The sequence below is a fragment of the Cricetulus griseus genome, chromosome 3 (genome assembly GCF_003668045.3).
Source record: "Cricetulus griseus strain 17A/GY chromosome 3, alternate assembly CriGri-PICRH-1.0, whole genome shotgun sequence".
NCBI lineage: Eukaryota > Metazoa > Chordata > Mammalia > Rodentia > Cricetidae > Cricetulus > Cricetulus griseus.
Window position 1 is genome coordinate 101,456,099 of NC_048596.1, and position 24,313 is coordinate 101,480,411.

Below are 24,313 nucleotides of genomic sequence, written 5' to 3' on the forward strand. Positions count from 1 at the left end.
TTCCTGCTGCCTCAGGGCCTTTGCACATGCCATCTCCACTGTTCTTTCCATTCATGGCTGCTTTTTACCCTTCAGATCTCAGTGCAGTGGTTTCCTCCACTGCCTGATTTATTGGCTGCCAAGTTGGAGTGGTTATTTTCCTGTAGCTGCTTGTCATTCTCTATCACTTCAAGGTTCTTCCTTATACTGCACTCACCAGTGTCCATAGGGATCCTGGGAAGAGCTTTGCTTGGTCGCTACTATTCTAATTTCTTCAACTGGAAGAGAAACTCTATATTGGTCACTGTTCCTTCTAAATCGACCAGAACTTGGTCCTCAGTAGGTACCTAATACAATGATGAATATGTCAGCATGGAATATAGTTGTTCTTGATTCATTTCTCTGAATGTGAGTAAAGAGCCAGGCTTTGGACCAGATGCTGCAGGGAACATGGAAATGGAACCCCTCCCCCACCACCTTCAAGGTCTGGGCTCTCCTCACAAGCCCGGGATCCATGTGCCCTCTTACCCTAGGCTCAGCAGAGAGTGGTGGACCCACCGGAATCAATTGCTAGGATGATTTGATGGAACCTGCAATGTTTGCCACAGCCCCGTGGTTCCTGTGCCCTTTGGGGGCAGAGAGGATGTGATTTGGTGTTTCTGCCTCGGTCTCTAGTCTGTCGGGTGTCTGTAGGTCCACAGGCCCTGGCCAGCACAGCTTTAGACAGGCCTGGGCTGAGGCTGCCCTTGGGAGGCTGCGCCTCTCCCTGAGTCCCAGCTCACTCACCGGAAGGTGAGGGGACCTGGCTTACAGAAGAGGCATTGATGACACTGTGAGCCCCAGCTTAAGGCTGGCCACCCTGAGGCTCCCAGAAAGCAAGGGCTCCCCTGCCCTCTCTTCTGGCTCAGATCCCAAGCCTCAGTGGTGATGGGCTAGAAGACTGCTGAGCTTGCGTGCACTGGCTCTCCAGGCTCAGCAGCAGGATCTCCTGCCTACAGGGAGACTACGTGTGGATGGACCTGAAGTCAGGCCAGGAGTTTGATGTGCCCATCGGGGCTGTGGTGAAGCTCTGCGACTCTGGGCAGATCCAGGTGGTGGATGACGAAGGCAATGTGAGTAAACCTCCTTCCCCCAACCCTGCCTGGGAAGGCTACAGTGACAGCTGCCCTGAATGGGAAGTGACTAGGAAATGTCAACCCCCCCCACACACACACCCTCTGCTCCAGCAAGAGAGACTCTCTTTTGTTCCCTGTTTGCACATTTCCAAAGCCTTCAGGCCATTCTGGGACATAGGAGTGAAAGCTGTGTGTGTGTGCTATGCTGGGGGAGCTCCTTGGCATGGCTAGGGGTGCTTGGAGTCATATCAAAATCCTTCCTTTCAAGCCTCAGTTTCCTCTTTAGTAAGATGAGCCCCACGTGGGAGCCTTTGTGTGCTGAGCACCTCAGAATAGTTGGCATCCATCTAGGAACACTGGGCTTTGCTCTGTGGGCTTGTGGGATTATCACCCACATTGCCCTTAGGAAGTCTGTCTAAGTCACCCATCACCTCTTCATATCTCATGGAAAGGACCCCCGAAGTGCAGGCTTGATAGGTAGTAATGATGCAGAATTGAGGAAGGAGGCAAAGATGAAAGGAAAGGGGCCGACTACAAGGAAGGCTGAGGACCTGGGGGCAGCCATTGGTCTCAGAGCATATGTTCACAGCATGTGTATGTGCCTTTGCATGTGAGTGCATGTGCATGAGTGTGCATATGTGTACGCATGTGCGTGTGTCTCTGTGTGCTCATGTGTGTGTGCACTGGGGACATGTAGATGCAGGGCAGAGCCCAAGAGTGTAGTGTGATGGAGACATGAAGGACCAGGGAAACTTCCACTTGCCATAGTCAGGATTGTGTCTAATGCTATGGCTGGCTCTGGGAACAGCCTAGACTGAATTCCTGTCTTGGTCTCCTAGTCTTGGGAGAACCGAGAGGGAATAGAGAGTGCAGTGACTTGAAAAAGGTCCTGCTGGGACAAGGGAGGTAGGCCTAGGGGCTGTGAGCCTAGGGCAAGGAACCACTGATGTCCCTAGGGCCCTGCAGGGCCACCCCTCAGAGCTCCTGACCTAAGTTCTGTCTGGATTCTCATGGCATCTGTGAAAGGCAGGACAGACAATAACTGTAACCCCATCAGGTGACGGTGAGTCACAAAGTTCACAATCACTGGGGCTGGGATTAGAATTCAGGGTCTCTACTTCTGCATGTGTTCCTGCCACCAGCCTCTCAGCAGCCACTACAGTAGCCTACAGGACTCAGGCTGTAGAGGCTAGGGTGTGCCCTGGGCATGAGGCCAAAGAGTCCTTCCTTCCCTCCTTCTGATGCTCTGGGAATCCTCTGTGAGGCTGAGTCCCAGGGAGGTGTGTGCAAGGTGGGCTGGCAGCAGACAGGTGGGTGATGCTCCCAGCTCTGAGGATGGGGACAGGGACTTTACCTGAGAGGGTAGAGTTTCACCTGGGTCAGGTTGCATGTCAGATGGTATCCCGTAACTCTGTGTCACTGGATCCTGAAGGTCCCCTCCCATTCTGCACACAACCCCACCAAGGCTTTAAGGGTGGGGGCTGTGGGAGGGAGGGGGAGGTGGAGGGGGTGTGATGGCCCTCTGGAGAACACTTGCAGAATGTGGAAGCTCTGGCCTTCCGGCCTCTGTGAAATCCTTCCCTGTGCCTACTGGGGGACCCCACCTCGTACAGGAGAATACCTGTCCCCTTAGCATAGTCCCAGCCAGCTCCTTCCCAGATGTGTGTGTCCCCTCCTTCAAACTTGTCCATGGTATTTCTCTCTGCACCGCTCCCTCCACCCCACCCTGTCTCTCCCTCCCTTCCTTTCTTTGTCTTTCTTCTGTGTCTCTTTTTCTGTCCCTGTCAGTCTTCAGACACTGTCTTCATTCCTAGCCTTCTTACACTTTGGCCCCTGCTGTGGGCTATGGACCTTGACCCGAAAGCCACTGCTCTCAGCAGGGCACCCCCCCACACAGGAGGTGGAGCCAGGCTTCTTAACCTGACCAGTCACTGAGTCTGTCACTGTGTCCCAAGGCCCCACTTCTCTGTTGTGGGTTATGACAAGAACACACATGGCCTTTGTAATCTGGTGGCTCAGAGTGTCTGACCCATATCTGGCTGAGTGTATTCCAGGCCTCAGTGACCTACACACCTGACAGGACTCTCTAGGCAAGCTAGCTTTCCCCTCCCCCATGCCAGGAGCACTATTGTCTTTGCTTTTCATTTGTAGATGAGGTCCTGGACACCTGGGAAGGTGATTGAGTGAGGAACCTTACTCTAAGCTTGTAGAGGCCGCTTGGCCTCAGTCCTGTCTCCCATCCCCCCAGCTCCATCCAGTTCACCAGCCAGACCTGTGAAAGACACCCTGGTGGGGTCAGATGCCTATTGCCACTGCCCCTGCTGACCCCTCCCATGCCACGCCCTCATAGCCTGGGAAGAGCTGGTTTTGTTGACCCCCTGGGTCTGGCCTTCTCTCCTCACTTCTCACAGAAATCTTTCTCTTCATTCAGGCCTCAGCTTGAAAGTTACCTCCTTGGGCAAGTGGGTCTTCAGCACCTTGCCCCACAGTAGCCCTGTTGAACTATCTAACTGACCTCTTTAGGAAGGAGTTGTGGATCAAAGTGGGGGCGAAGGCCAGGTAGAGAGCTTGCCAGAGGCCCCATTCCCTCTGATCCCACTCAGGGGCCAGGGATAGGCAAAGGGAATTTTCCAAATGGATCAGCTTTTATCAGAGTGTTTGGAAGAGAGGAATGTTCCACACAGTGCTGAAAATGTAGACAGGTCCTTGACGTCACTACTGGGCCCCTTGTGCATTGGGAACAGCAGTGTGAGGACCTGGATTGGATTAAGTTTTTCCTGCTGGAGTGCCATGGAATGCTCCGGAAGCTGGAGCAGGCCTCTGGCTGGCCCTGCCCTGACCCCTCTGAGCAGGCGGGCAGGCGAGCAAGCTACTGCTTCACTCCTTGAAGCCGGGACTGAGCTGCCAGAGGAGAGAAAAGGTGTGGACCAGGGTGTGGCTGCTACCGTGACAGCCATTGGAGGGTGGGATGGGTAAGATCACGTGACCAGATCTGTCAGGGGGGCAGCCCAGGACTGATGCTGCTTGGGACTCCTGTCCGGCTGGTGATATCTAAGAACATCTGGAGGAGATGGAAGTGTGCAGGGTCATGCCGTGTGCATTGCATCCATTAGCAAACCTATGGGCTTTGAGGGCTGGTAGCAGAGAGGTTCCTTCTACCTACCCCCAGAAACCATGTTTCTTCCTGGCTCAAGGTGATGGAAAGTGAGTTTGGCTGAGCTAGGGCCATAGCCTAGCCTAGAGCACAGGTCAGAGTCTGGGGATATGAGATTGTTTTGTTGGTTGGTTGGTGTTTCGAGACAAGGTTTCTCTGTGTAGCTATAGCTGTCCTGGAACTCACTCTCTAGACCAGACTGGCCTCGAGCTCAGAAATCTACCTGTCTTTGCCTTCTGAGTGCTGGGATTTAAGGTGTGCACCACTGAGCCTGTCTGTGAGAAGCTTCTTGAACCCATCAATTCCAGGAAACCAAGGCTCTATTGGCCAGAGGAAAGAATCCAAGAGCCTTCTAGATGCCCTCATCTGCCATCTGGTGGCTGCAGGGAACAGTGCAGGAAAGAGACGAGAGGACTATAGCAATTCCCACCTCAGCTCGTAGGTCCCGAAACTCTCCACTCCTGCAGCTCTATATAGTTAGGCCTGTGAAAGACGTCCTGGTGAGACCCTTTGTCACTGCCTATGTGCAGCCCTTACATGCCACGCCCACACCGCCTGGGAAGCGCTGGTTTTGCTGGCCCCTCTCCTCACTTCTTACAGAAACGTTGTCTTCATTCAGGTCTCCGCTTGAATGCTACCTCCCTGGAGAGGTGGTCCTCAGCACGCTGCCTGCAATAGCCCTGTTGAACTTGTATGTATTTGTTGACTGGAGCTTGGCTTTGAAGTCAAGCCCTTTAAATTCAATTCCGATGCTCTCACTCTGGCCTGCAATGCCACTGGGGGGCCTGATCCCTTTAATGATAACCCCCGGTGGGGGTTACCTGCCTTACCCTCCATATATGTCTGTGGACAACATTCTTTGAGAGGAGGAGAGCTGCCTTGATGGGTAGAGACCAGTAAAATCCCCAGACTCAATCCAGTCAGAGCCGGACCGTATCACAGACCCAGGGCTCCCAACCCTCTGCGCAGCTTGGTACAGGAGCTGCAGCTGACATGAGGGCTGTGTTGCCTGCAGGAACACTGGATTTCCCCTCAAAATGCCACGCACATCAAGCCGATGCACCCCACCTCAGTACATGGTGTGGAGGACATGATCCGCCTGGGAGATCTCAATGAGGCAGGCATTCTGCGCAACCTGCTCATTCGCTACAGGGACCACCTCATCTACGTGAGTACCACCCATAGCTGCCCCTGTGCTAGACCCAGAGGCCCAGACTCCTGTACTTCGGCAGCTCTGCATGAGGTGCTCCCTCTGAGTTTCCTCCTCCTGGGCCAGGGCTCTGGGCTCTTTGGGACTGGGGTTGGGGCAAGGGCTGTTATACTGCAGGTTTACAGGCCTCATGGTCTTGGAAACTAGAGGCCAGGATTGCTCAGGGACAGGCTTAGCATCTTCCCAGTTGGGAAACCCAGGGGCTGCTCCCCTGCCCTATGATTTGGTGTGAAATGAGGGCTGGCCCTAAAGCCTCAAGATGAGTTTGGGGAAGGGGTGTGGGAGGGGGTATCTAAGGAGCATGTGTCCTTAGGAAGGGAAAAGAAGGATCAGAGAACCTTAGTAGAACCAGGCAGACCACCCCATCCCGTGGAACCATTATTGGTTCCTAGTGGGATGCAGAGAAGTGATTCCATGGAGATACAAATAAATTTAGGTCCCAGAGGCAATGTAAGCAGGTAGGACACTTGCTCTGGAGATACTTAGTGGATAGAAACCCCCTTGGTTTCATCATCAGAACTCAAAGCCTTTTAAAATTATTGAGGCAGCCAAACACTTTTGTTGGTTCCAGTCATATGATGATATTTATGGTATTAGAAATTAAACAAAATGTAACAATAAGTCTTTACTCCAAACCACCTGAGCCCTGTTGCCATGTGGATGCTTTCTTCCAGGCTGCCCAAGTTCTGCCCGCCACCACATTAAGGTCCCAAGTAACACACAGAGACTTATATTAGGTACAAATGCTTCTTGGCTAATGACTAGGATTTCTCATCTGTTAGCTCAGTCTTAATTATCATAAATCTATATTTTTATAAGACTTATCGGATGCCAGCAGAAGCATCCTGTCTTCCCCGGGCTCACATGGTGACTCCAGAGCAGAGACCAGGAGGAAGAGAGAAGGGACCACTTCCTTCTTGCCCTTGCTTCTATATGAGTCTCCCTGCTATGTCACTTCCTGCCTGGATCTCTTTACTACATTTCCCAGAATCCTCCTCGACTTCTAGTCCCACCTAACTTGCTGCCTCATTGGCCAAACAGTACTTCATTCAACAATCAATAAGATGAACATATACAGAGAAGGACATTCCCCATCAACAGAAAGTTTAAGATATTTATTCATTAAAAATGACAAGCTAGGACTGTCTTGAAAGCAAAGAGGCCATACCTCACATCTGGAGCTGCAAAGACTTGTGCCCCCCAAGGATCTTTTTGACTTTGCCCTCCTTCCAGGGACATCCTTCCCAATGAAGAAATGGCCTTGTTTGGAGTATTTTAAAATGAACTATATACAGTATGTGTGCAGGTGCACGTTGCCACAGCCACCACATGTGAACGACGTTGGGGGCTGGTTCTCTCCTTCCACTTTGTAAGCAGGGCTTCTCTTGTTTTGTTGTGCTGCATACTCCAGGCTAGCTGGCTTGTAAGCTTCCAGCCAATTCTCCTATGTGAGTGCTGGGATTGCAGATGCATGTTGCTGCATTCGATTTTTCACACAGATTCTGGGGCTCAAACTCAGGTCAGAAGGCTTGTACAGTAAGTGCTTTTAACTCCTCAACAGTCTCACTGGCCCTTTATGGTACAGGCTTAACCCGATGTGTGTACTATAAAAAATTGGAGTATCCCTTCTGGCTGATTGCAATGGTATCTATCTCACTGTTCCCACAGGGGAAAGACTGTGTGTGTCTGTGTGTACTCAGATGGTATACATGTGTACATGTGTGTATGTGTATACACATGTACATACATGTGTTTGATCATGAGTACTTATGTACACATTCAAATGTGGGACAAGCATACATACATATATATACACACATGTATATACCTTCACATGTGTGCACACCTATGTGTGAACTTCTCTATAGACAGTAGTATAATATCTATTCACAGTAGTCTGTCTATCCTAGGCCTCATTTTTGGTAATGTGACTGGTGTGGTCCTGAGTGCTAGCAGGGTATTCCTTAGCTCCCTTCCCTCTAGTCCCTGGAGATAATCACCAATGCTGCCCACTCAGCCCATTAATACCAATCACTTCACCACTTAACAGACACTGCTGAGTGTGTCCTGTATTCTGTGTTAAGCACTGTAGGGAACATGTGGGGTGTGATGGCAAAAGGCTGGGGCTGAGTGTTCCAGCCCGGTTCAGCAGGACAGGGAGGGGCTTTGGGCCAGGGGTTCAGTGGAAGGCTTCTTCATCTGCAAGATGAAGAGTAACCGAGAGATGTGTACCAAGTCCTGAGGTTGTAGGAAGCAGGGATGTGTGTCAGCAGAGGATGACCTGGTTACAACCTAGTGAAGCCCACATAGGCTACAAGTGAAGGAGAGATGGAGCAAAGGTGGGGACAGGAACCGGGTGGGGAAGCACCTCAGGGGACCAATAAGGATCTAGCATCCTGGACCAGGGACTGCAGCTGGGACTGTGGGCTGGCAACAGGGAGGAGTGAAGGGCGTGATGGTACTGGAGGCTGAGTGGGGCAGCCTGAGAGCAGGGCTGGAGGAGTGCTGGCTTGGGAGCCCTTATGGCCATCACATGGTGACCTCCAGGAGGTGGGACATTGAAGAATCTTGAGTCCACGGATCCTTGGGTTGCAAGCAGATTGGAAATGGCCTGGAGCAGTGGTGGGAGGACAGGCTCCACCAGAAGCAGCCGCAGGAAGTCCTGGGACGTTGTGACATCTCCACATTCCTTCCTGTCACATCCCCTGCCATTGAGCCTCTCGGGGGAAACTCTGTAGGCTGGATCATTAGGTCTGAAATGGTAAATGACATTTGTCTTCTCTGGCTGCCAGAATGACATTTCTCCAGCAGATTCCCTAAATGTCATGGCCTTTAGGGTCCTATCTCGGCTGCTGACCAGCCCCTACCTCTCACTGAAAGATGCAGGGGCTTCTTGGAGCTCTAATGGTGAGGACTGTGGAGTGACTTTGTGGGGCCGGCCTCCTGCTGTGTGTTGGTGACAGGTGCCACATTTTTGATCAAGTATTAGGAAGAGATTAAGGTGGCACTTAGGCCCCTGGTGTCTGGCAAGGATGGTGCCTCTGTCCTTTAGTCTCTATGGAGGCCCTGGAAGGGGGCCAGCGAGCCATCCCCTTTCACAAATAAGCAGACTGAGGCTGACCAAAGTGATGCTTCTTGAGGTTAACGCTCAGGCATGGATGGTTTCCTTATCTGGAGACAAGAGTCAGCTGTATTCCATAGCTGTGTGAGATGGAGCTGTGGGATGGTGGCCACAGGGTCCTCGCCCCATTGTTAGCCTAGGCCTGGGCTCCTGGAGAGGTCTCTGTGGCCTCCTTCCCATTGACTCTTTACCTGTTCCTTACTTTGTAACAGACCAACTGTGCCAGGCGAGTGAGTGTGGCACAGCAGTGAGGCTTGCTGGGCTGCGCTGCTCCTCTTGGCTTCCTTGCTTCACTTCTTTTCCTACTTGGGCTCCTGGCCCTGAGGGGAGCTGTGAAAGCGAGTCTTGGGTGCTTCTGACTGCAGTGTTTGGAGGAGGTGGTTTAAGGGGAGGGGAGCTTCTGGAACTGGGGTCTCTTGGCTTGGTCAGCGCTTCTCTGCACAGTTCCCCTGGCCTGGGCTGGGCACCACAGCCTCTTTCCCTGCATGCCACACTGGGCTGAGCTGCTGGGGAATGCTGGTCACTCTGGTGCACTGACTCCTGGCGGCAGAGGTCGGGGACACAGGGGAGGCTGCCACCTCTGCTGTGTAGACAATCTGTCTCTTCAGCCTATCTAGGCTCCAGACATCAAAACATCTATCACCAAGGACAGGCAGGGCCTGACCTTTTCTAGCTTGAGGTGAGGTGGGAGTAGGGAGGAGTAACTCAGCCTCCATGGCCTTACCCTGCCCTGGTGATTGATAGGACCCCAGGGCACAGCAGGAAGTCTTGCCCATGCTCTCATATAGGAACAGAATGGAAACAGCCTCGGGTCCCTAAGCTCCATCCATGGATATGGCAGCTACCTCTGCCTATAGAAAAAGCTCCTCCTGCTCAAGCCCTCAATCTCAGCCACTTCCGTACCACATTCCAGCCCCAGGCCTTCTGCTCTTTATGACTTGGTCCCTCTAGTGGCTTCTTTACCATCCCAGTCTCCCCTCTGAACATGGTCCAGTTTTTTAATTTTGCTTTAAAGGTCTTAGATGCAGAGATTGGGGCCAAAGGAGGGAGATAGTATTTGAGTTGTCGCTGCTTTGTGCTTTGAATCTGAAATGCACTATCTCATTCATCTTCATATGAACAGTTATAGCTCATCCTTTGTACAGATCAGAGAAGGCAATCCAGGTTTAGGGACTTCCTGCTGTCCCCTCCACCCTTCATCAAATGTCTCTGAGCCAGACCCAAAGCCAGTCTGGGACCCACTTGGTTCCTGCCATGTCTGTGGACTCCAGGGCTGCACAGGGCAGACACTGCCATTCCACACCTGCTGCCTGACAGTGTGAATGCCTGCCCTTGCTGCTTGCAGACATATACAGGTTCCATCTTGGTAGCTGTGAATCCCTACCAACTGCTCTCCATCTACTCACCGGAGCACATCCGCCAATACACCAACAAGAAGATAGGGGAGATGCCCCCCCACATCTTTGCCATTGCGGATAATTGCTACTTCAACATGAAACGCAACAACCGGGACCAGTGCTGTATCATCAGGTAGGCAGCATTCCCAGTGTGAGCCCCAGCTTTCTGCCCTCCTGTTAATACGGTGAGGTTAGAAGGCCATCATGTTCCCCAGGAGCTGGCTGTGCCCTCTGTGCTGGGTCAGAGTGTGTAAAGTCACCCATGCATTCCCAAGTCTTACATTCCTCTTACCACTACAAGGGCTGATGCTGGCTTTTGAGGGCAACATTGTTTCCTGAAGTTTCCTATTAAGCTGCAATCAGTTGAGATCTGTCTCCTGTTTTCTCTTGGGCAAAGCAAGAGGCCAAAGCATCAGTTGTTGAGCAGTTCACATGGGTCATGCTCTATGACCAGTAGGGATGGAGGTATGGGGGAGCTCTGTGCTCCTTGAGGGCCAGATCATCAGCCTATAGTGAGATACATTAGTTAGTGGGACAGCAGGGGCTGAGGCCCATCCTGCCACTCCCACCCTCTGCAGCGGGGAGTCAGGAGCAGGCAAGACAGAGAGCACAAAGCTGATCCTTCAGTTCCTGGCGGCCATCAGTGGACAGCACTCATGGATCGAGCAGCAGGTGCTGGAGGCCACTCCCATCCTGGAAGGTAGGGCCGGATTTTGAGGGTGAGCTGAGTGCAGCACTGGGGTTCATCCAGTCTCACCTGTGTTTTCTGCCACTCTGCAGCATTTGGGAATGCCAAGACCATCCGTAATGACAACTCCAGCCGCTTCGGCAAATACATTGACATCCACTTTAACAAGCGTGGTGCCATCGAGGGCGCCAAAATAGAGCAGTACCTGCTGGAGAAATCTCGAGTCTGCCGGCAGGTGAGCCCTGGCTCCTAGTGTGGGTAGTGTCTTCGTTGGGTGGGTGGGCACCACTGTCCACGTGGTCTGGTCTACCCTTTACCATGCTGCCCTGCCATCTGCTTCCCGAGTGTCCAAGGTCCCCTGTGAAATTCTGGCCCATGTGTTCTCTCGTCCCAATACTGGTGTCACTTCCAGGCCCCTGATGAGAGGAACTACCACGTGTTCTACTGTATGCTAGAGGGCATGAATGAGGAGCAGAAGAAGAAACTGGGCCTGGGCCAGGCTGCTGACTACAACTACTTGGCCATGGTGAGGCCCAGGTGACCCTGGGGTAAACATCTGTCTCAGTCAATTAGACAAGATTAGACTCACCAGTGTGGCTCTGTCACAGCTCCCAGCCTTCCCTTGTTCCTGCCTGTCCCAGCCCACCCAAGCTAGTTCATGTCTTAAAGCCCCCACCCTCAGTTGGACACATGTCCCTATTGACTCCTTAACACAGACACATTTCTTGAGGTCAACATGGGACATAGGGACACAGCACACAGGAGCGACAGATCTAGGTGCATGGACCTACTCACATACACATGCTGGGCCTTTGAGAATTGCAGGAGCTGGTTGCTGAGGCCTGGACCTCCAGGAGAAAAATTACAATTATAAAGTAGCAATGAAAGTAATTTTAAGGTTGGGGTCACCACAACATGAGGAATTGTATTAAAGCGTCACGGCATTAGGAAGGTTGAGAACCATTGCTCAAGGGACTGTGCACATAGCAGGCTAGGCTGAGAATTTCACTCTACCTCCCTGGAGAGAGCCTGCCCAGGATTTAAAAGTGTTGTAGGCATGACAGGATTTCAGTATACTTTGTTAACTGGATGGCTGGATGGCTGGCTGGATCTCTCTCTCTCTCTCTCTCTCTCTCTCTCTCTCTCTCTCTCTCTGTGTGTGTGTGTGTGTGTATGTGTCTGTCTGTCTCTCTGCCTCTGTGTATGTGTGTGTGTGTCTGTGTCTCTCTGTGTGTGTCTCTGTCTCTCTCTATCTCTCTATCTCTCTATCTCTCTATCTCTTTGCCTCTGTGTGTGTGTCTCTGTGTGTCTCTGTGTATCTCTGCCTCTCTCTCTCTCTCTCTCTCTTTCTCTCTCTCTCTCTCTCTCTCTCTCACACACACACACACACAGTGTACCACCACTGAGGCTGACATCTATAGTCCCCATCTGTGCATCCCATATAGTGACATTTGATGGGCACTCCCCTAAGAGTGGTCACCCTGGGGCTGTGTGGAGCCTGGAGAGGTGTTGGTGTTGTGAGCTGTGATGGAAGTGAGTGATGGTGTGGGCCTGGTGTCAGTGCCCAGTTGTTACTCATGGCAGGGTGCATTGGAGAAGCCCCACAGGAGTATTCTAGATATCCTGGAGACTTTGCCCTCCTGGCCTCCCTGATACCCTCTTGACCTACTCTTTTATGGCCTCCCCCCAGGGTAACTGCATCACCTGCGAGGGGCGGGTGGACAGTCAGGAGTATGCCAACATCCGCTCAGCCATGAAGGTGCTCATGTTCACAGACACGGAGAACTGGGAGATCTCGAAGCTTCTGGCTGCCATCCTGCACTTGGGCAATCTGCAGTATGAGGGTGAGGCTCCATGGTGCCATGCTCCACAGTGCCACACCCCACTCAGGTAGCATGGCACCTGGCTTTCCGGGGTGCTGGCAGTGCTGTCTGCCATGACGGTGTTATATAAGATGCAGGCTGGGAAGATGTCAGCCTCAGGGGTGGTACACTGTGGCAGTCCCACCACAGAGCTGGCAGATGAGGGATTCAGAGATGACTGGAGCTCTTTAAGACCTCTCCCACAGTTGGCTTCTTCCTTAAGGCTAAGTATCCTCTTTGAGTTCATACAGTGGTGTGAATGACCAAACAGCTGTCTGTAAAGGGTAAGACAAAGCAAAGCATGCACACTTATTGGACACCACTGCATACTGGAGTGGGAGGTGGTCCATTGGAAGAAGGCACCGGATTCCACCATGCCTTTTCACTGGTGCCCAGTATGAGCAGAATAGAAGCTCTGGGAAGTTCATGCAGTGAATGAATGTCCCCAGAACTAAGGCAGCCAGGCTAGTACTTCTCTTACAATGTCCGTGGGCTGTCATGAGAACGTTAATCAGATGTGTATTGGTCATGCCGATGATGCTGTCTGTGGATAGGGCAGGTCCCTGAGAATAGACATGGTAGCCTGTTCCTCCTCAGAGTCCCCCGCCACTCTGCCAGTCTTCCTGACACTGTGTCCCTTTCTGCTGGCAGCCCGTACATTTGAAAACTTGGATGCCTGTGAGGTCCTCTTCTCCCCATCACTGGCCACAGCCGCTTCTCTACTGGAGGTCAGTGCTAGCCTCTCCCACTCGTCTGTCCATCTGAGGCTAACTCCTGGCTCAGTCGGGCTGAGGTGGGATTGGCTGTGGGGCCTTTAGACAGGAAAGTTCTGTTCAGTTAGGGTCTAGGCCACTGTTCCTACAGTGGGTGGCACTATGAGGTCTGAGTCCCCCCCCACCCCCCCTGCTGCCTGCTACAATACCTGGGAAGAGGTGGGGAAGGGACCAGCTGGGATGAAAGGCAGTCATGGTGGGGCTGGGCCAACACCTGTGTGTTTGCTCTAGGTGAATCCCCCAGATCTGATGAGCTGCCTCACCAGCCGCACCCTCATCACCCGTGGGGAGACAGTGTCCACCCCACTCAGTAGGGAGCAGGCGCTGGATGTGCGGGATGCCTTTGTCAAGGTGGGTGAGTGGAGTAGCTGTCTGTTCTCTTTGCCTCTCAGGAGTTTGAGATGTTGATGGACAGGTGCAAGGTGTTTCCAAGCTGGACCTTGCTTTGGTGGCCCCTGGGCTAGAAAGCAGGCTAGCATCTCTGGCTCTCTGATACCCAAGTTCCCTCCGTCATCTTCTGAGCCCAAAGGTCAAGCATCTCATAGGAGTTGGCTCTGTACTCCCAAGGGGCCCTGCTTTGTCCCCTCAGGCTTGTTTTGATTGGCTGTCCTCAGCCAGGACCAGTCCTCTTAGATCTTATGAGGTCTGGCTGGGTGGAAGATCCCCAATTCTCATGTTGCTATACCCATGTACTTGCCAATCACAAAGTCCCCAGTCTATACCAGTCCTGTGCTGGACTCAGGACTCTCAAGGTGTTCAGAGGATGGGGAGACATACAACGAATGAAGTTGCTGGACCCCAAGGTGACTCCTTCCAGCTTCAGGGTTGGGAAAATTCCAAGAGAGCAAATAAGCAGTTGCTGAGGCAGAAGTGCATGGTTAGCAAGAGAAGACTCGGGGCCGTTGATAGCATGGGTCAGGCTGCAGCAGGGACCCAAAGCGTCTAGGGGAAGAACTGCCTCCCAGGAGGCTCTGGCTTGACCTGTGGTTGATGGGGGGCTTTCAGGGCATCTATGGGCGGCTCTTCGTGTGGATTGTGGACAAGATCAATGCTGCAATCTACAAGCCTCCCTCCCAGGAAGTGAAGAACTCCCGCCGGTCCATTGGCCTCCTGGACATCTTTGGGTTTGAGAACTTCACCGTGAACAGGTAGTATGGGGAACCTCATGGCTGGGAAATGCTATGTCTCTTCATTTAGTCTGCACTTGCCTGCCTCCAGGAACACCCCCAGGCTTGGGAAACTTGCCTTCAGCCATCCTTGAGATCCCTTTCATACCCACTCCAGCTCAGCTGAGGCCAGCCTAGGTGGATACTGAGGAAGACTTACATTGTCCTGGGTACTTGGAAGGTGGTCTCTGGTCTCTGAGTTTACAACCACAGTCACTTCAATTCTTGCAATGAAGGATGTCACAGTGTCCCCCAGACTACCATACTGAATATGAGAGTCAAGGCTGGGCTGGCATCAGGGCTCTCTCTGTTTGCTGGATCTTGTCAGCCTTGGCCTCTCAGTGATGGTGGTATCTCTCTATGATCTACCTTTCCAGTGTCCAGACTCCTTCCCCTTATTGGTGGCCCTTTATGGGGGCTGGTCACTCAGGGAAAGATCCCTGAGCCTGGCTTTTAGCGTACCTCTCCTCTGATGTTCAGTGATCTTGGGCACATCCTTTGCCCTTGCCTGTCCCCAGAGTCTTCTTCTGCATAAGGGTTGGACTTGACATTCCCACCCTCCCCACCTGATGGGAGCCTTATGCCTGAGGTCACACTGCAGGTAGAGGCAGAGCCGGGTCTGGGTGACAGGGCAGAAGTTGGGTACCACATGTCCATGGTCCTCTGCCCTTCACAGCTTCGAGCAGCTCTGCATTAACTTTGCCAATGAGCACCTGCAGCAATTCTTCGTGCGGCACGTGTTCAAGCTGGAGCAGGAGGAGTATGACCTGGAGAGCATTGACTGGCTACACATTGAGTTCACTGACAACCAGGACGCGCTCGACATGATTGCCAACCGGCCGATGAATGTCATCTCCCTCATCGATGAGGAGAGCAAGTTCCCCAAGGTGGGCACACCAAGCCTCAGCTTCCCCATCTGCAACCTAAGACAAGCAACATGAGCCTGCCCCAGTTGGGAGCATAGGATTGCTGAAAGGGAAAAAAATTGAGATTAGAGTCTTGCTATACTGACCAGGCTGGCTTTGAACTCATGGACTCCAGGCATCCTCCAGCCTTAGCCTTCCAAGGATTTGAGTCATGAGAAATAGATGCTATAAACTGGGACATGCATTCCAAGGTGTGTGGTTCCAGTTCACCCACTTCACAGATGGGCATCGAGGCTCAGAGAGCCTGTATGGGGCAGTGACTGGGGCAGCTACTGAGAAAGACAGGGAGAGGTGGAAGGATGTGGGTAGGGAGCCACTGGAAGACAGCGGCTTGGCAATGGCCACTCTGCTCCCTCAGGGTACAGATGCCACCATGCTGCATAAGCTGAACTCACAGCACAGACTCAATGCCAACTACGTGCCTCCCAAGAACAGCCACGAGACCCAGTTCGGAATCAATCACTTTGCAGGCATTGTCTATTACGAGACTCAAGGTACAGGGTGTGGTGGGGGTGGCTGTGTTTCTGCCTATGCCCCAACCTTCTCTTTCTCTAGGCTAGGAGTGAGAGCACATGGTTCAGAGTTCAGAGGGGACAAGAAGAGGACACAGGAAGCATGACATTCAGTGCTTTGCTTTTTTCTTTACTTTTGCCTTAAAACAACAACAACAACAACAAAAAACAAGCTCTCACTATGTAGCCCTAGCTGCCTTGGAACTAACTAGACAAGGCTGACCTGGGACACGGAGCTCCACCTACCCCTGGCTCCTGAATTTTGGGCTTGTTTTTGTTTTCTTATGATACTGGGGGTCAAGGCTATGCTGCTCAAGTGTTCCACCCCTAAAGTATATCCCCAGCCCTTCAGAAGTTGATTTAAAAAACACATTTAATTGTGGCAAAACATACACAATACAAAGTTTACCATTATAACCACCTTGTACTATAATTCAGTGGCATGGCACACATTTACAATGCTGTGGAGTCTTCAACCACCACCCTTTCCAGGGCTTTCCATGACTCCACACACAAGTCAGTTCACCCATCATCAGTAAACTCCCATCCTTCACCGCCTGGCCCAAAGCCTCCATTCTACCTTCTGTTGCTATGATCCCACCACCTAGGTACCTTGTATAAGTGCAGACACAGTATTTGTCTCTTAGAGTCTGGCTTACATCACTGATCACAGTCACATATGGGTTCATCCATATTGTGGCATGGGTCAATTTCCTACATTTTCAAGGCTGACTAATATTCTGCCACATGGATATACCACACTATTTACTTCTTCGTGTACTTATGGAAACATGTCTTGTTTCCCTTCAGCTAGCGTAAATGGTGCTTCTGTGGGCATGGGGTCTGTGTGAGTTCCTGCTCTGGGTTCTTATGGGAGGGCTCAGTGCTCTTTTGTGTAACAGGAAAACTGAAGCTCAGAAGGGAACTAAACTGTTCTTTTATGACCTGGTACAGCCTAGTAGACACAAAGCAACTTCCAGCAACAAGACCAGAGTGTTGAAGGCGATGCCCAGACATCTTCCCTCCTTCCATGGGCATGCAGCTGGTTCATTTAAAGCTGCAAGTCAGGAGGATGGAGAGATGGCTCAGTAATCAAGTATTCTTCCAGAGGACCTGAGCTCAGTTCCCAGCACACAAGTTAGGTGGCTCACAATTGCCTGTAACTCCAGCTAAGGGATCCAGTGCCTCTATGGCACCTACCCACACATGCCATACACATACAGAAAGATAAATCTTGCTGAGTATGGTGGTACACTCAGAAGGCAGAGACAGAGGGATCTCTGTGAGTTCTGGACCAGCTAGATTCAAAGTCCACCTTAAAAACAAATCTTTAAAAAAAAAAAAAAAGCAGTGGTAGCACATGCTTTAATCCCAGCTCTTGGGAGCCAGAGGCAGGCAGAGTTTGAGGCCAGCCTGATCTACAGAGTGAATTGCAGGATAGCCAGAACCACACAGAGAAACCCTGTCTCAAAAAATGAAAACAGAAAGAAAGAAAGAAAGAAAGAAAGAAAGAAAGAAAGAAAGAAAGAAAGAAAGAAAAGCTGGAAATTAGGTAGAGGAGCAAACCCAACTCACTCCACCTGCAGTTCTGCATTTCCTGCAGCTTTGCTGCAGAGAACCTTGCTGACCCTCCCATTCACCCAGCCCCAAGTTGGCATTCACTGTGGGTGTAATACACTGACATCCTGCCCATTGTCCTGAACGGTCCCACCCAGGGCCCAAAGCATTCAGAGCAGTCTAGGGCCATTCGGCAGGCTCCCTCATGACCTGGTCCAGAAATCAGTGGGTAAATGCATGGTACTACCTTTCTCATCTCAGACAGGGACACCAAAATCTTAAAAGGGAACTTCATGTCACATAATGAAGTTGGCATGTCTCTAATAAGAGACCATGCCATTGTAAAATTCACCCTTCCATCACCATGACACTAGGCCAAGGATCTGCTCTTGGGGTGGCCTAAGTCCTGTATTTGGCTATGTTCCCACCCGTCAGGCATCTCTAGCCTGTGGATACCTCATTTCCCCCGCCAGTCTAGCTCCTCTATTCCTGAGAATGGCAGTGCCCTCTGGGTATGGGTAGCCTCCCCAGGTTGGCATCAGGGTCCTGGGTTCGAGTGTTAACTTGCCCTGGCTTGCTGTTTTGGCTTCCCTGAAATCAGTTTCCTCCTTTTCATATGGAGGAGACAGTGAGTGCCTGTCCCAGAACACAGGCAGGGGCAGGGATGACACTGTGAAATACTCAGTCCTGCCTAGTTGGGAGGTGGTGGTAACTAGTTGCCTTACTGGTGGCTTATAGCATCAACATGTGGTCTCTTTCAGGGGATCATAGACTCTGACATCTTAGTTTAAAAGGCTCATACGTGGCTTAGGGATGAGCCAGTTGGGAAGGTGGCCTCACTCTCTCCTTGAGACAGAGGTCTCCTGTACTTGTTACATAGGCTACGAGCAAGGTTGTGCATTTGGGGGATCTATTACTCCTCATTTTCTCTGTGATCTTGGGTAAGCCAATGTCCCCTCCAGGCCCAGTGACCCCCACTGTGGAATAGATGTGGGTAAGCTAGGTGAATTCTGAAGGTCCTTCTGGCTCAGATGTTGTATGTTTGGGGAGCTCTTGCTATAGGGGCCATGACTGCTCTTTGCCACTGCCAGGCTTCCTGGAGAAGAACCGGGATACCCTGCATGGGGACATCATCCAGTTGGTCCACTCTTCCAGGAACAAGTTCATAAAGCAGATTTTCCAGGCTGATGTTGCCATGGTAAGGCTGTTGGGTGTCCCTTTGGGTGGGAGGAGCCTTGGGAGCCAGGCCTGAATCTAGACCCCCACTCTGAGTTTTGTGCACCCATGGAGCCCCTTGAACTAGAGAGTAAGGACAAGGGACAGGGTTTAGCTGGGGCACCAGAAGGAAAGGCCTGCAAGATACTTCTGTCTAAGTCCTGCTTACTGACCCAGGATATAACTGGGGTGTGAGGCTCAGTGAAGGAGGTTGTGGGAGGTCACTTGGATCTTGGGACTGGCTTTACCATGGAGGTCCCTCTGCTAGATAGACATAAGGGGAGACACAGAATAGGTGTGACATGTTGGCTACCCCAGACCCTGAGCTGATACAGAGGACTGCCTACTCTGCCCCCTATGAAGCTCAGTGGGTGTCACCTGGAATTTCTTGCTGGGCTGTTTGCTTTCATTCCATTCCTTTCTGTGTCCCTGCTTCCCAGGGTCCAGGGGAGGGGATGGATCAAAGAGGGTAGAGACACCATTCTCTGGTGCCTGTATAGGTGTCTGAGCTTCTTGGGATGATGGCCAGAGCCTTGGCCTCTACCTCAGGCCCGCCTCATCCTGGCTTAGCAGCTGTTTGGCTCTCTCCCCCACGCCTCTTCTGTCTCACCTGCTCATGGTTCCCCTTATAGTTTCTCTGTGGTTATTCATCCGGCACTGTCGGCCAGGCAGCGGCTTCCATGAAGGTAAAAGTCCCAGCCTGGGGCCCAGGATGACCGTGACGGGAGAGCTCAGCCTTACAGGGCTGATGCAAAGGGAGAGAGGGATGGAATTTTTTTTGTCTTTTGTGGAGTGTGTTTTTTTCTGTGGAGTGGTTTTTGGAGTGGTTTTGGTTTTTGAGTTGTGTGTGCTACAGTAATCTCGGTTTCTTAAGGGGGAAACTGAGGCTCACAAGAAGGTTGAGAAGGTTCCTAAGCCTTTTCTGCCCCACCCCTGTTATTGTATCTCCTTCTGTGTCCTTGGGCCCTAGGGACTCGGTGGAACTCTGATGACATACTTAATTGTAGGCACAGGTGGTCTTCTGTTTTGTAGATTCAGGGCTGAGGTCAAGAAAGGGGCTTCATTCACCTTAATGACATATCCTGGGGGGGGGTTCAACTAGGATAGCTGCCTGGGTCCCTCCCTCAGGTCTTGGCTGTCATGTTGTTTCCCATCCCAAAGGTGTTAGAGACCCTCAGCTACTGCACTGTCCCACTTTCTCTTTGCTTCTCTCCTTCAGTTCTTTTGTCTACTCTCCAGAGCCCAAGGATAGACCCAAAGCCCTGGGTATTAAGGGGAGGAGTATGTACTAAGCCTGTCTAGATAGGGACTATCTCCCCTCCCATGGATGACTCTGGTCCTTGTACCCATAAAACACACACACACACACACACACACACACACACACACACACACACACACACACTCAGAGAGAGAGAAAGAGAGAGAGAGAGAGCATATTTTTCCCTGGATGTTATGTATATATACACTCTAGCAGTGGTTGAATGTGACCTTGGACAAGTCCCTTCACTGTGCTGAGACAGGTTCCAATGCTGATGTGACACAATGCGTCATCTAGAATGGGCCAGGCTGTCCTGGGCTGCCCTGGGACAACAGACAAGATCCTGTGAGTGAGTGTGTGTGTGTGTGTGTGTGTGTGTGTGTGTGTGTGTGTGTGTGTGTGTGTAAGCCAGGGGGCTACCTCAGATATTGTTCCTCAGAAGCCATACACCTTGTTTTGTATTTTCAAGACAGAGTTTCTCTGTGTAGCTTTGGAGCCGTTCCTAGGACTCACTCTGTAGACCAGGCTGGACTTGAACTCACAGGGATCTTCCTGCCTCTGCCTTCCGAGTGCTGGGATTAAAGGTGTGTGCCACCAACTTCTGGCTACACCTTGGTTTTTGAGACAAGGTTTCTCACTGACCTGGAACTCATCAAGTAGGTTAGGCTGACTGGCTAGCAAGTCCCAGTTCTGTTTTGCCTGTCCTGTTTCCCTAGCACTGGAATTACAAGTGTGCAACACCTAACTTATTTTTTTTGTGTGTGGGTTTGGGGGGGATTGAACTCAGTTCTCCATGCTTGCAAGGCAAGAAATGTACTGAGCTATGCCCCAGACCAAGAGAGATCTGCGATTTGCAAGTACTGGAAAATTGGCTGCTTTCTTGTGGGAATTGGCTCAAGACAGTGTCTTAGCTCTTCTGTCAGGATGGAAGCCCATAGCACCTGCTTACAGGAACCCAAGCTCTCAGCTTAGGCAAGTCCTCAGCCGCTGAGTTCTCATCCTCTGATTCTGTGTCCACTACCCCAGGGCAGTTCAGGGCTTCACGATCTGCCCTGACCTATTGACCAGTGTAGTGGAGGTGTACACATGGGGTGTACCCAGACGAACATCTCCTCCCAGTCATGTCCACAGGACAGCTGTTCACTCTTGCCTGCCACGTGCTTGCTCATTGGCAGACACCCAACACCAGGATGGCATCTGTCTTCCCTCAGATCCGATTTGTACCCATTTCACATTAGCCTTTCAGGTTTTGGATTCAGTCTTTGCCTCATCCCCAGATGACCCAGAAATCAGTAATCACAAGGAAGGAGGCTGTCCCCGAATAAAACAGAACCAGATGAAAACCCAATGGCCGAGGCTGGGAGAGCAAACTCCACACCCTCAATCACCCATTCACCCACAGGCACGAACGCATTCACTCCTCACCCACCGCTCACCCATTCATCTCCTTAATCATTCACTCATTCAATCTATAAATGCTCATTGAGTGCCCTCCATATGTCACACATTGCCCTAGGTCCCAGGACATAGCAAAGAACACACAGACACAAAACTAAACCAAACCTTGTTCTTAGGGAAAACAGTGATGGAGCCAGTAAATGAATAAAGCATGCGGAGCGGGGTGTGGCATGGAGAAGGACGGGGGTGGTGGCAGGCCCTGCAATTGAGCATGAGGGTCAGGACAGGCCTTACTGGGAAACTGGTAGGAAAGTGAAGGTACTACCCTCCCCCAGGGGGGCTTCTCAGGGAGGGGGGTGTGCATGTGTAAAAGTCCCCAGTGTACCCCAGGCAGAACCAAGAGGCCAGTGTACCAGGAAAGATGCCAATGGATGGTGGAGACCAGAGGCCACTGGAGTAGATCCTGGGGCTATTACGGATCCTGGTAGGGCCCTGGCTTTCCTTGGAGTGAGGAGGGACGTGGCTAATTTCCCAGGCCCAGCTGCTTTGTGAATGGAGTTGTTAGTGCTGGGTATGGTGACAGGGCAGGAGGTTGACGTGGGGAAATGAGAGAGCTAGGCTGAGGCTGGACCCCACTAAAGGAAATGTGAGTGGCATCAGATCCTGGGAAGGACCTGCAGGTTCGTCCCATATGAGAGAAGGGGCATGAGGGGAGTTCATAAGGGTTTGGCTTGCACAGCCAGAAGTGGGACAGTCTGTGCACCATGAGGGAACAGTGCACCCGTACTCCAGGTGACCAAGGTGTTGATGTGTGTCCTGGGGCACACATGACAGTGAGTTGCCCAGGCCCTCGTGACATGACAGTGAGCAAGGCAGACCTGGCCTGTTGTCATGGGGCCCCAACAGGAAGGACAGACAGAAGGGAACAGCTTCAAGATGACAGAATCTTGAAGGGTGTGTGTGCCCCGTTCAATGTTGTATGTGTTCTCAGTATGTGTTCTCAGTACACTGTGTGTACATGTACTACACAGTGAGCATGTAGCATGCAGGGTGTGTGCTGTGAGGGAAGTGTGGTGTGTGTTCTCAGTGTTTGCTTGTCATATATAAGCATGGGTGTTCATAGTGTGCTTGCTGTGTGGGGGTGCTGTGGGGGATGTATATGGTGCATGTATGCTCAGAGTATGTGTGCCATGTGCGCTTCATAGCATAGGTTCAGCAAGTGTGCTCTGAGTGTTGTGTTCTTAGCATATTTGTGTCATATGTGTGCATTTATGCTAGATGGTTGTGTGTGCTGTGTGTGAATTAAATGCATTGTCGTGTGGGGTATGCATTTTGTGAGTGATTTGTGTGGTATAAACATGCTTGGTGTGAGCAAGTCATGTTTGCTCTACGGTGAGCATGCTGTCTGCTTGTTGTATGTGTGCATGTGGGTGTTTATGTCATGTGCATCATATGTGGTATCTGCATGCTCAGGTGTTGCCTTTGTATATAATGCTGTATGCTGTGCGTGTGTATGTAGTATATGTGTATGGTTTGTGTGTATCTGTACACTGTGGAATGTGTGTACTTGGTATATGTGTACTATGTGCATTCAGTGTGCATTGTGTGTGCTCTGTCTTATGAGCTCTGTATGTGTATGTACTGTTGCTGTTGAATCAATAATCCTGTTGGGCCAGAGCAGACATCACCCTATCCCTAAATCCCCTGAACAAAAATTTGAATGTTCTGCAAGTAGAACTTAAGGTAAAAAATACTTCATGTTTCAGAACCAAAAACATTTGCTTCCTGCAGGCTTCATTAGAAGCTATGGCCTATCACCTCGATTTAGTACTGGTTAAGCACCTTTACCCCCCCAACACCTCATACACGTGCTTCTGCACCCCAGATTTTACAGCATTTTGTGTGTGTGTGTGTGTGTGTGTGTGTGTGTGTGTGTGTGTGTGTGTGAATGTAAAGGCACTACAAGTATGCAGGAACCCTTGGAGTCAGAAGAGGATGTCAGGTCCCTGGAGCTGGAGTCAAAGGTTGTTTTGAACTGCCATGTGGGTGCTGGGACCCTGGGTCCTCTGCAAGAGCAGAAGCACTTTCATTTTTTGAGCCATCTCTCCAGCCCCCTGTACCCTAGAGTTTTGCTGCTAAAGGATATGATTGAATTACAATTCTAAGAATATAAAATCTTACATAAAATCAAGTTTGCTAGTGAGCTCTCACACAAAAATGGCCAGGAAAACAATTATGTGGTGGTATTGTCCTCTCTCTAATCTGAGTTCTGCCATGTTCCAGAAGCTTCATTTCCTGTTTGCTTGACCCTGGGCCTTCCCTAGTCCCTTTTCTCCCTGTTACAGTGTTCTGAGAGGCACCTATAGACAGGGGTGCAACACCCACCCCCTGGGCTCACACAGCAGCTGGCAGAACAACAACCTATCTTTGCAGGAAGATTATCCAGGTCACCACACTGCCTCCAGCCTGCCCACTAATCCTACAAACAGAGCAGAGGAGGTCACGAGCTGTGCTAGCTACTCCAAGGCTTCCAGGGGTGTAGTGACCACCCCGGCTGCCCATTGCACTTGAACTCTCCTTCCCATCCTGTCAGAGGGGTAGATGGCAATACTTTCACTTAGGAAACAGTGGAGACTCAGCACCCTTTAGCTATATATGGGGATTGACTAACTCCTGTATTTGAGATGAACCCAGCATCCTGAGGATATCAAGTCTGAACTCCTCATTTATACTGGAAGGGAATAGGACTCAGAGATGGGCTGCTCCTGGCCCAGAGTCTCCCAGCTGATGGTGGGAGGCACAGAGGGATACTATTGGAGGTCCTAGGGGGCTCCCTAGAGTAGGTGTCTGAGGTCCAAGCTCCATCCCAGACCAGGGGTGTCACAGGAAATCCCCAACTTCCCATATACTCAGGCTCTAACCTTAGTGACCTTCCCTGGTCCTTTCTTCCCTCCTGGACAGCTGCTGGAGGGTGGGAGC

At 51.3% G+C, this 24,313-nt stretch overlaps 1 protein-coding gene across 1 annotated transcript in view; it reads left to right on the plus strand.

Annotated features, from left to right (window-relative positions):
• Myo7a (myosin VIIA) overlaps window positions 1-24,313 on the plus strand; it is a 66,565-nt gene that overhangs the window by 10,223 nt on the left and 32,029 nt on the right. Inside the window, exons 2-14 of the mRNA XM_027407706.2 lie at window positions 978-1,091; window positions 5,264-5,416; window positions 9,925-10,109; window positions 10,555-10,676; window positions 10,757-10,899; window positions 11,077-11,190; window positions 12,355-12,508; window positions 13,178-13,254; window positions 13,531-13,650; window positions 14,305-14,447; window positions 15,142-15,352; window positions 15,750-15,885; window positions 18,552-18,658. Of these exons, the coding sequence (XP_027263507.1) occupies window positions 978-1,091; window positions 5,264-5,416; window positions 9,925-10,109; window positions 10,555-10,676; window positions 10,757-10,899; window positions 11,077-11,190; window positions 12,355-12,508; window positions 13,178-13,254; window positions 13,531-13,650; window positions 14,305-14,447; window positions 15,142-15,352; window positions 15,750-15,885; window positions 18,552-18,658 (1,779 nt within the window). The remainder of the gene's footprint in view (window positions 1-977; window positions 1,092-5,263; window positions 5,417-9,924; window positions 10,110-10,554; window positions 10,677-10,756; window positions 10,900-11,076; window positions 11,191-12,354; window positions 12,509-13,177; window positions 13,255-13,530; window positions 13,651-14,304; window positions 14,448-15,141; window positions 15,353-15,749; window positions 15,886-18,551; window positions 18,659-24,313) is intronic.